The 11,760-nt window shown below is 33.9% G+C and overlaps 3 protein-coding genes across 3 annotated transcripts; all 3 read left to right on the top strand.

Annotated features, from left to right (window-relative positions):
- The first annotated feature begins 204 nt into the window (after positions 1–204).
- LOC113816753 (uncharacterized) lies at positions 205–949 on the top strand. Its single transcript, XM_027368813.2, has 2 exons — positions 205–263; positions 597–949. Exons 1-2 carry the CDS (start codon positions 255–257, stop codon positions 828–830), a joined length of 243 nt encoding a protein of 80 aa, XP_027224614.2. The 5' UTR covers positions 205–254; the 3' UTR covers positions 831–949.
- Positions 950–8,450: 7,501 nt separating this feature from the next.
- LOC113816754 (uncharacterized) lies at positions 8,451–9,000 on the top strand. Its single transcript, XM_027368815.2, has 2 exons — positions 8,451–8,497; positions 8,632–9,000. Exons 1-2 carry the CDS (start codon positions 8,489–8,491, stop codon positions 8,863–8,865), a joined length of 243 nt encoding a protein of 80 aa, XP_027224616.2. The 5' UTR covers positions 8,451–8,488; the 3' UTR covers positions 8,866–9,000.
- Positions 9,001–11,222: 2,222 nt separating this feature from the next.
- On the top strand, positions 11,223–11,760 carry LOC113816755 (uncharacterized). Its single transcript, XM_027368816.2, has 2 exons — positions 11,223–11,269; positions 11,448–11,760. The coding sequence occupies exons 1-2, from the start codon at positions 11,261–11,263 to the stop codon at positions 11,679–11,681; spliced, it is 243 nt and encodes an 80-aa protein (XP_027224617.2). The 5' UTR covers positions 11,223–11,260; the 3' UTR covers positions 11,682–11,760.

Here is an 11,760-nt window from a genome sequence, read left to right as displayed (position 1 = left end):
ATATATATATACACACATTTGTATATGTATGCGCACATATATGTGTGTCTCTGTGTGTGTATGTAGACATATTAAAGTTATACTGAGCAATTTGTTGATAAATATATCATATGACTGGATTGCGTCCTTCGAAAAGGCACACTCTAGGTTTCAGGAACACAAGTGACTCATTCTATAACGTATATAAGCTTCGAATTCGTCAGGATCTGAGCATATTCGATCCGGCTTCTTAGCGACGCTCACTCATTCTCACCATGAAGATCGTAAGTGTGACAGTTTTTACTTCAGTACGAAAATCAATGTACATGATTGGAGAATGAATTACCCTTCAACATGTCTGAAATATATACAGATGCAAAATATCAATTGCTATTCGTTTCTTTCACATTTTTTTTTTTTCGTTTTGATGTTTTTCCCTCTGTTATTAAGGAAAAAAATGTATATGCCTTTGACAAGATCTTAAAAACTATTTCCACTGATATTTTTCTTTGCTTTTCTTTAGTAAGTTCTAAATCCGCATGCAGATAAATGAAGTTACGAATTCATATCACCTAAAATATCTAATTTTAATAATCTAAACGATCTCTCGTTTGCAGCTGTCACTGTTCCTGGTCGTGATGGTGACCTTGTCTGGCCTCATCAGCTGGGCCAGCGCCATGCCTGACCCCGACCCAGAGGCTGACCCAGCTACCTTCGGCAGGTTTCATGGCGGAGGAGGTGGTCATGGCTTCCACAGGGGGCACGGCCGTGGACTTGGAAGGGTTCATGGCCATGGCTTTGCCAGGGGTCACAGTGGTGGCTTCGGCGCTCGTCACGGCTTCCACGGATGAGTGAAACGACGCCAGAAATCTGCTTTTGAAAGGAACCCACTTGTGAGCTAGAGGAGATGCAATGGATTGCCATACTGTAAGATGGATTTTTTTTTTTTTTAATAAATAAAATGCAAAATCGAAATACGTACATATTTTTCTTTCCTCCCGCGCACACACTCACATACACACATGCTTGTATATATACTGTATATAGTCACAAATATAACCATACACACAAACAAGTTTGTATGCCTTTGCACACACACACACGCATATACATATATGTAAGCACACAAACACACGCATGTGTGTTTATTCATATACACTCATATATACATATATAAACTTATCATATATGTGATTCTATGTATTTGTATATGCCATATATATATATAAATATATATATATATATATATATATATATATATATATATATATATATATATATATATATATATATATGTAAACATGTGGGTACTATATATATATATAAACAATATTTTTTACTTACATAGTATATATTTTCATTCATACAATGTGTATGTTTACTTAAACATATAGCATTTATACATGTATGAATCTATGTTCACGATTTTTTAATATTTACACCTATATATATACAGGGACTTCCTTTAAGAGATCCCCCCTCCCCCCTCATGTTTTTTTTTTTTTTTTCCTTAAGAAAAAGTTGTATACGTCTATATATATATTCATCCATTTTTATACACACACATATGCTGTATATAGGTATGTCCACATATGTACTATATATTCACATCCATACATGTAAATGTATATGTGTGTCCATATATACTACTTTCATATGTATATATACATATACGTTTATTTATGCATATAGAATATATACATGTGTATGTTTATTTATAAAGTGTATAGGCCTCTATATCATATGTGTTGCCCACACAAAGACATACTTTTATATGTGTATGAATATATGTATATATGTTTATATACATACATATACACATATACATACTTATATGCCTATTCGTGTGTCTGGTGTGACAAAGGCAGGGCGATCACATGAAGCGGTATTGCTATCAACTCGTCGCAGTAAGTATATATATATATATATATATATATATATATATATATATATATATATATATATATATATATTCTTTTTATTTTTTTCTGGAAATAATAAATCGTTTAGTTTCTAATTTGTCTGGAAAAGGAGTGATCGCCTAGAAATTTTGTCTTTTCCCACTGAATCAGTAAAATAAATAAATAATATTAAGTTATTATTAAGTTTCTTTAAGACATAAAGGAAATCTAAAGTGCAGATTTTCCCCTGATTCTGAAAATATAAGCGCAGGTCACGCCCATCCCCAATTAAGAAGATGGAATGTGTTAAAACGTCTTAGCGGAATCGTTTAATATAGGTGAAAATTTTGTCTTATAACACAAACAAATCTGTCACGTTTACGCTGTTCTCCGTTTTGAACGCATTTCTTCATAAAACGTTCGTTATCAATCTCACTTAAAGGCGCTTCTTATATCTCCCTCTTCACTCTTTCCCACTTTCACTCACCCTGTCTCTCACGCCACTTTTCTCTCAGTATTTATCTCGGTTTGTCTCTCCCTCCTCTTCCTTACTACAGCAAAGCTTCGCGTCCTTCGAAACGGCTCTTTCGTGGTTTCAGGAATACGAAGTGACTCATTCTGTCTAGTATATAAGCTTCGAATTCGTCGGGATCTGATCATATTCCATCCGGTCTCTCTGCAACGCTCACCAGTTCTCACCATGAAGCTCGTAAGTTACAGTTCCTACCGAAATTACTTTTGATTTGTTTTTGTAAATCATAGGTACGTATAATAATAATTGAAATAACGATTTTTTTCTTAAGTATCCAATAGAAATCATCCAAAAGGTCTCTCGTTTGCAGCTGTCACTGTTCCTAGTCGTGATGGTGACCTTGTCTGGCTTCATCAGCTGGGCCAGCGCCATGCCTGACCCCGACCCAGAGGCTGACCCAGCTACCTTCGGCAGGTTTCATGGCGGAGGAGGTGGTCATGGCTTCCACAGGGGGCACGGCCGTGGATTTGGAAGGGTTCATGGCCATGGCTTTGCCAGGGCTCACAGTGGTGGCTTCGGCTCTCGTCACGGCTTCCACGGATGAGTGAAAGGACGCCAGAAATCTACTTCTGCAAGGAACCCACTTGTAAACCAGAGGAGATGCAATGGATTGTCATACTGTAAGATGGAATTCCTATTTTAGTTCTATAAATAAAATGCAAAATCAAAATACGTACATATTTTTCTTCCTTCCCCTTTTAACACGCACACGCACGTACATACACACATACTTGTGTATATATACTGTATATATACAAAAATACTACTATGCCTGCCTTTACACACACACGCACACACACACACACACACACACACACACACACACACACACACACACACACACACACACACACACACACACACACACACACACACACACACACACACATACACTCACACACACACAGATATATATATATATATATATATATATATATATATATATATATATAATTACATATATATATATACATATATATATATATATATATATATATATATATATATATATATATATATATATATATATATATATATATAAGCACACAAACAAACACACGCATGTGTGTTTATTCATACACACTCATATACACACATATAAACCTATCATATGTGTCTATATATATGTATATACCATATATACTGTATATATATATGTAAACATGTATGTACTATATATATATACATATAGACAATATTTTTGTTCATAAAGGATATATTCTCATTTATACAATGTGTGTATGTTTACTTAAACATATAGCATTTACACATGTATGAATATATGTTTACGATAAATATATATTTACACATTTACACAGGGACTTCTTTTAGGAGACCCCCTCTCCTCATGGGTTAATATTTTCTTTCTTTTTTACTAAATCACACCTATATAATTCCGGTTATAGTTATTTATTTTCTAATATTTTGTTTGCTTCCCCGCATATCCACCAGTACCCAACTTACGAAAAGCTGTATACGTCTAAATAAATGTATACTCATCCATTTGTGTACACGCACATATACTGTATATAGGTATGTCCACATATGTACTATTTATTCACACCCATACATGTATAAATGCATATGCACAGTGTGTAAATGTATGTGTCTGCATATATACTATTTTCATATGTATATATACATATACGTTTATTTATGCATATAGAATATATACATGTGTATGTTTATTCATAAAGTGTATAGGCCTACATATTATATGTGTTGCCCACACAAAGACATACTTTTATATGTGTATGAATATATGTATATATGTTTATATACATACATATACACACATATACATACTTATATGCCTATTCGTGTGTCTGGTGTGACAAAGGCAGGGCGATCACATGAAGCGGTATTGCTATCAACTCGTCGCAGAAAGTGTATATATATATATATATATATATATATATATATATATATATATATATATATATATATATATATATATATAAATATATATATATGTATATATATATATTCATTTTCTTTTTTTCTGGAAATAATAAATCGTTTAGTTTCTAATTTGTCTGGAAAAGGAGTGATTGCCTAGAAATTTTGTCTTTTCCCACTGAATCAGTAAAATAAATAATAATAAAAAATAATGGTTTCTTTATGACTTAAAGGAAATCTAAAGTGCAGATCTTTCCTCGATTCTGAAAATATAAGCGCAGATCACGCCCATCCCCAATTAAAAAGATGGAATGTGTTAATACGTCTTAGCGGAATCGTTTAATATGGGTGAAAATTTTGCCTTATAACACAAAGTAGCTGTCGAGATTACGCTGTTCACCGTTTTGAACGCATTTCTTCATAAAACGTTCGTTATCAATCTCACTTAAAGGCGCTTCTTATATCTCCCTCTTCACTCTTTCCCACTTTCGCTTACTCTGTCTCTCACGCCACTTTTCTCTCAGTATTTATCTCGTTTTGTCTCTCCCTCCTCTTCCTTACTACAGCAAAGCTTCGCTGTATCCTAGAAACTAATGCATTTCTATGGCAATTTTTCTAACGGTTTCTCTTTACTAAAACACGAAATCATGTTTGTTAAAGCCGACACAGGTTGGAGAAACAATAGACTCAGAAGAAAGAAATCCCGATTTTTTGAAGATTTAACTTGTTATATTTATAGCACCTTATTTTTTATGTTGAATATCATCCCCGATTGAAAGAAAAAACATTAGCAAGTTCCTACTGTTTCTGAGTCTAACTTATATATATGTTTACGGGTATATATATATATATATATATATATATATATATATATATATATATATATATATATATATATATATCTGTATATCCTTATATACACACACATGCATACACATATAAACATACACATGTATACATATGAGATATATACATTATATATTACATACGTATATGTATGTGTATATATGAGGACGACTACATGCCTACTTTTATATACATATGTATATAGATACATGCATTCACATGCATGTACACACATGCGTATCATTAAAGTACTGTTAGGAAATCTGTTGAACAGATTTCATGTAACAGGACAGCGTCCTTCGAAAAGGCTCTTTCGTGGTTTCAGGAATACGAAGTGACTCATTCTGTCTCGTATTTAAGCTTCGAATTCGTCAGGATCTGATCATATTCCATTTGGTCTCTCTGCGACGCTCACCAGTTCTCACCATGAAGCTCGTAAGTTACAGTTCCAACCGAAATTTCTTCTGATTTGTTTCTTTTGTAAATCATACTGAAAAAGCGATTTATTTTATTTTATTTTATTTTTATTATTATTATTATTATTATTATTTTTTTTATCCAATAGAAATTATCCAAAAGACCCCTTGTTTGCAGCTGTCACTGTTCCTGGTCGTGATGGTGACCTTGTCTGGCCTCATCAGCTGGGCCAGCGCCATGCCTGACCCCGACCCAGAGGCTGACCCAGCTACCTTCGGCAGGTTTCATGGCGGAGGAGGTGGTCATGGCTTCCACAGGGGGCACGGCCGTGGATTTGGAAGGGTTCATGGCCATGGCTTTGCCAGGGCTCACAGTGGTGGCTTCGGCGCTCGTCACGGCTTCCACGGATGAGTGAAACGACGCCAGAAATCTGCTTCTGCAAGGAACCCACTTGTGAACTAGAGGAGATGCAGTTGATTGTCATACTGTAAGGTGGAATTCAAATTTTCGTATTACAAATAAAATGCAAAATCAAAATGCGTTCATATTTTGTCTCTCTTTTTTCTTTCTTGCCCTTCTAACACACACGCATACACACATGCATATACTGTATATAAATATATATATATATATATATATATATATATATATATATATATATATATATATAAATGAATACATACATACATACATACATACATATATATATATATATATATATATATATATATATATATATATATATGTTTGTGTGCCTATACATATTTATATATATAAATATACATCATATAAGCCCACATACACACGCATGTGTGTGCATATATATATATATATATATATATATATATATATATATATATAGATAGATAGATAGATAGATAGATAGATATATTCACATATATACATACACATATGTTTGTGTGTTATTCATACACACACACATATAAACAAATATTTACCATATATACGGTATATATGTATGTAAACAGGTATGCACTATATATATACATATAGACGTATATTTTTATGTATACATTATTTATTTGTATTTATACAACTTGTATATATGTTTACTTAAACATATAGCATATATACATGTATGTATCTATGGTTACGATATATATATGACATTTACATATCTATATATAAAGAAAGGGATTTTCCCTAGGACTCTCTTCCTATTGGTCTCGTCCCCCCCCCCCCACCTCATGAGCTGAAATATATTTCGATTTATCCATATGTATACACAAACACATATATACTGTATATATGTATGTTCACATATGTAATATATATTCACATCCATAGATGTAAAAAAAAATCTTATGCGCAGTGTGTAAATTTATGTGTGCATATATTCTATATGTATATGTATATATAACTGTACGTTTATTTATACAAATAGAATATATACATGTGTATATATATTTTTATACTTACACATAAGTGTATAGGCCTATATATATATATATATATATATATATATATATATATATATATATATATATATATATATATATATATATATATATATATATATATATATATATATATATATATATATATATATTGAGAGAGAGAGAATGCATCGACAAAGGTAAAGTATATTTCATATAATTATTTCTATCTATCCATATGTATACAGTACATGCATACATATATATACGAACACATATATGTGCGCGATCACATTAAGTGGTGTTTCCTTGAAGGGAGGAAAATGTGCACTCGGGTCGGCGCAGAATTTTTCCTTTTCTTCTTAACATGGAATCGTTTAGTAGCTCATACGAATACGAATGTTCTTAAATTTGTCTCTTAATCTCTAGTATCAGTCGAAAATGAGTAAATTTATTCCAATATTGACACTTTATCTTCTATGACATCAGTTCAGAAAATCTATCGCGCAGAATTTTGCTCAGTTGGCAGAAGTTTTCGGTGCGTTATCCAGCTCTTGTGAAACCAAGGCTTCAGGATTCAGGCTAATAGACGCGCTTGAACCGGATTGAAAGAGAGACTAAAAAGACGCGTTTTCACACACAGACAGACACACATACCACTCCTCTCTCTCTTTCATTCTCTCTCATTCTCACTCTCTTTTGCTAACTCGCAATCTCTCAATCTCCTTTTCACTTTCACTTTGTCACTCTTTCTCTCGCTCTTTGTCTCTCAATTTTTCTATCTCTACCCCCCCCCCTTCCGTCTATGCCACAGAAAAGTTTCACTCCCGAGAAATCTGCGAAAAAAGTCGTCTTTTCAATCTATTCCGCATCTGTCGAACTATGTCCCTGGCAAGTTTCTCGTTACTGAAGCATGATAATAGGATAATAAAGGCCAGATTAAGGAAACAGGCGAATATTTCAATTGAACGTTAAGTTAACTAGTCAATATATATCATTATAGTCATAGCTGTATTTTGTTTTTCTCTCAATACATTTTGTGTGTGTGTGTGTGTGTATAGTTTGTATATGTTTCGGCTGCACACAAAGCTATATTTTTTATATATAAATAAATGTATGTATGTGTACATATGTATATATGTATATACATGTATTTCATATGCACAAATACATCATATAAATTTATATATGTGTGTATATATACATTTATATAGATAGGCGTGTCGATATATTTTTGTCTTTAAATATGCGTGTATGCATTTATATATCGATATATATGTTTACACACGCATGTCTGTGTCTGTGTGAGTGTGTATGAGTACATAAGCATATTTTAAAATAAAGTCAAGAACACTGTTGAACAAGCTTTCATGTAACAGGACGGCGTCCTTCGAAAAGGCTCTTTCGTGGTTTTAGGAATACGAAGTGACTCATTCTGTCTAGTATATAAGCTTCGAATTCGTCAGGATCTGAGCATATTCCATCCGGTCTCTCTGCGACGCTCGCCAGTTCTCACCATGAAGCTCGTAAGTTACAGTTCCTACCGAAATTGCTTCTGGTTTGTTTCTTTTGTAGATCATAGGTTCGAATACTAATAATTGAAATAACGATTTAAAAAAAATATCCAACAGAAATTATCCAAAAGATCTCTCGTTTGCAGCTGTCACTGTTCCTGGTCGTGATGGTGACCTTGTCTGGCCTCATCAGCTGGGCCAGCGCCATGCCTGACCCCGACCCAGAGGCTGACCCAGCTACCTTCGGCAGGTTTCATGGCGGAGGAGGTGGTCATGGCTTCCACAGGGGGCACGGCCGTGGATTTGGAAGGGTTCATGGCCATGGCTTTGCCAGGGGTCACAGTGGTGGCTTCGGCTCTCGTCACGGCTTCCACGGATGAGTTAAAGGACGCCAGAAATCTACTTCTGCAATGAACTCACTCATTTACCAGAGATGTAATGTATTATCATTCTGTAAGGTGGAGTTCACTTCGCTCCAGAAATAAATAGCAAAATCAAAACTGCTAACATTTAAATTTTCACATTTCTCTTGCCTACTTATATATATATATATATATATATATATATATATATATATATATATATATATATATATATATATATATATATATATATATATATATATATATATATGCATATTGTATATATGGATATGGAGGTGGCATAGCTCAGTGGTAGAGCGCTGGCTTTGCAATTGCATGGTCGTGGGTTCGTGCCCGGCTGCCCTTCTCAGTCGACTCAGCTGTGAATGAGCACTGGTATGCTGACGTCAGCATGCTAGGGTCAAAGTCGGGGCGGAAGGGAACTGGCCACCCTGCCGCATCATCCCGCGGCTTAACATGTTTCTCTACAAAACATGTCCTTTATGTCCAGATGGATATGGGACCAACATGTATATGGCTATATATGTATATACATAAGATTGTCTTTTAATGTGTATCTATTAGAACACACACATACACATATAGCTACATACCTATAAATACACACCCGCACAGACACATACATAAATATATATACACACGTGCGTATGTGTATACATATCTATGCATGTATATACATAAATATATAGTAATATACAGTATATTTATAGAGAGAGAGAATGAATCGGCAAAAATAAAGTATATTTCATATAAATATATATATATATATATATATATATATATATATGTGTGTGTGTGTGTGTGTGTGTGTGTGTGTGTGTGTGTGTGTGTGTGTGTGTGTGTATGTGTACACAATAAATACATATATATGTAAATATATATAAATATATATATATATATATATATATATATATATATATATATATATATGTATATATATATATATATATAAATGTATATATATATATATTTATATATATGTATATATATTTATATATATGTATATATATATATATATATATATATATATATATATATATATATATACATGTTAGTATGTCTATTGCAACGAAGGCAGACCGATCACATCAAGCAGTGTTTCCTTGAAGGGAGGAAAATAGCGCTCACCTTGGCGCAGATTTTTTCCTTTGCTTTTTAGCATAGGATCGTTTAGTAACTCATATCTCGAACAAGAATGTTCTTAAATTTGTCTATTAATCTTCAGCATCAGTCCAAAAATGAGTAAATTTATTCCAGTATTGATACTTTGCCTTCTATGACGTTAATTCAGAAAATGTAACGCACAGAATTTTGCTCAGTTGGCAGAAGACTCCGGTGTGTTATCCACCTCTTGCGAAACCAAGGCTTCAGGATTCAGGCTTGAACCAGATTGAAAGAGTGACTAGAAAGAGCCTTGTTTTCCATATATATATATGTATATGTATTTGTTTATCTCACTCCTATCTCTCGCTTTCATTCTCTCTCTCTTACTCTTTTACTCTCTTTTACTAACTCAATCACTCAATATCCTTTTCACTTTCACTCTGTCACTCTTATTCTCACCCCATGTCTCTCATTCTTTCTCTCTCCCTTCCATCCATCGAACTTGCTACAGAAAAGTTTCACCACTCGCGAGAAATCTGTGAAAAGAGCCGTTTTTTTTTAGTCGAGTCCGCATCTGTCGAATAAAGCAAGTTTCGCGTTACTGAAGCATAATAATAGGATAATAAAAGCCAGGTTAAGGAAACAGGTGAGCACTTCATCTGAACGCAAAGATGAGTTAACTAGTCATTATGTCATTATAGCTATAAATATATGTTTTTCTCAGTACAAAAGGTTTGTTATGTGTATAGTTTATATATGTTTGGGCTGTACACACACATATTTCTATACAATGAATATATGCATATATGTGTCTGCATGATTATATACATACATACGTACATATGTATATATGTATATACCTATATATGAATGTCCACGTATATATATATATATATATAAATATATGCAATTGTATGTGTATATCATATGTACAAATAAATCATACATACTTATATATATGCATATTTATATACATAAGCATATATGTAATTTTTTGTCTTTAAATATGCATGCGTATGCATTTATGTATAGATATATATATTTATACATATAAATAAACGCATGTCTGTGTCTGTGCGAGTGTGTATGAGTATATACACTCATTTTAAAGTAAAGTCAAGAACACTGTTGAACAAGCTTTCATGTAACAGGACGGCGTCCTTCGAAAAGGTTCTTTCGTGGTTTTAGGAACACAAGTGACTCATTCTGTAATGTATATAAGCTTCGAATTCGTCAGCATCTGAGCATATTCCATCAGGCTTCTTTGCGACGCCCACCAGTTCTCACCATGAAGCTCGTAAGTGACAGTTCTTACCTCTTTACGAAAACCAGTGTACGTAATTGGAAAATATATTACACTTCAAAATGTCAGACTTGTGTCAGTTGCTTTTCAAGAGAAGACTTTTAAAGATTATTAATGAATTCTTGTTTGATATGTCTCATACAAAATCCTCCAAACGATCCCTTGTTTGCAGCTGTCACTGTTCCTGGTCGTGATGGTGACCTTGTCTGGCCTCATCAGCTGGGCCAGCGCCATGCCCGACCCCGGCCCAGTGGCTGACCCAGCCACCTTCGGCAGGTTTCATGGCGGAGGAGGTGGTCATGGCTTCCACAGGGGGCACGGCCGTGGATTTGGAAGGGTTCATGGCCACGGCTTTGCCAGGGGTCACAGTGGTGGCTTCGGCTCTCGTCACGGCTTCCACGGATGAGTGAAACGACGCCAGAAATCTACCAGAAATGATATTTACCTCCTCGCTTGAGAAATGCAAAATAAAAACCCGAACGCAT

This window comes from Penaeus vannamei, chromosome 30, assembly GCF_042767895.1.
Source record: "Penaeus vannamei isolate JL-2024 chromosome 30, ASM4276789v1, whole genome shotgun sequence".
Taxonomy (NCBI): domain Eukaryota; kingdom Metazoa; phylum Arthropoda; class Malacostraca; order Decapoda; family Penaeidae; genus Penaeus; species Penaeus vannamei.
This window is presented reverse-complemented; position numbering and strand designations above follow the sequence as displayed.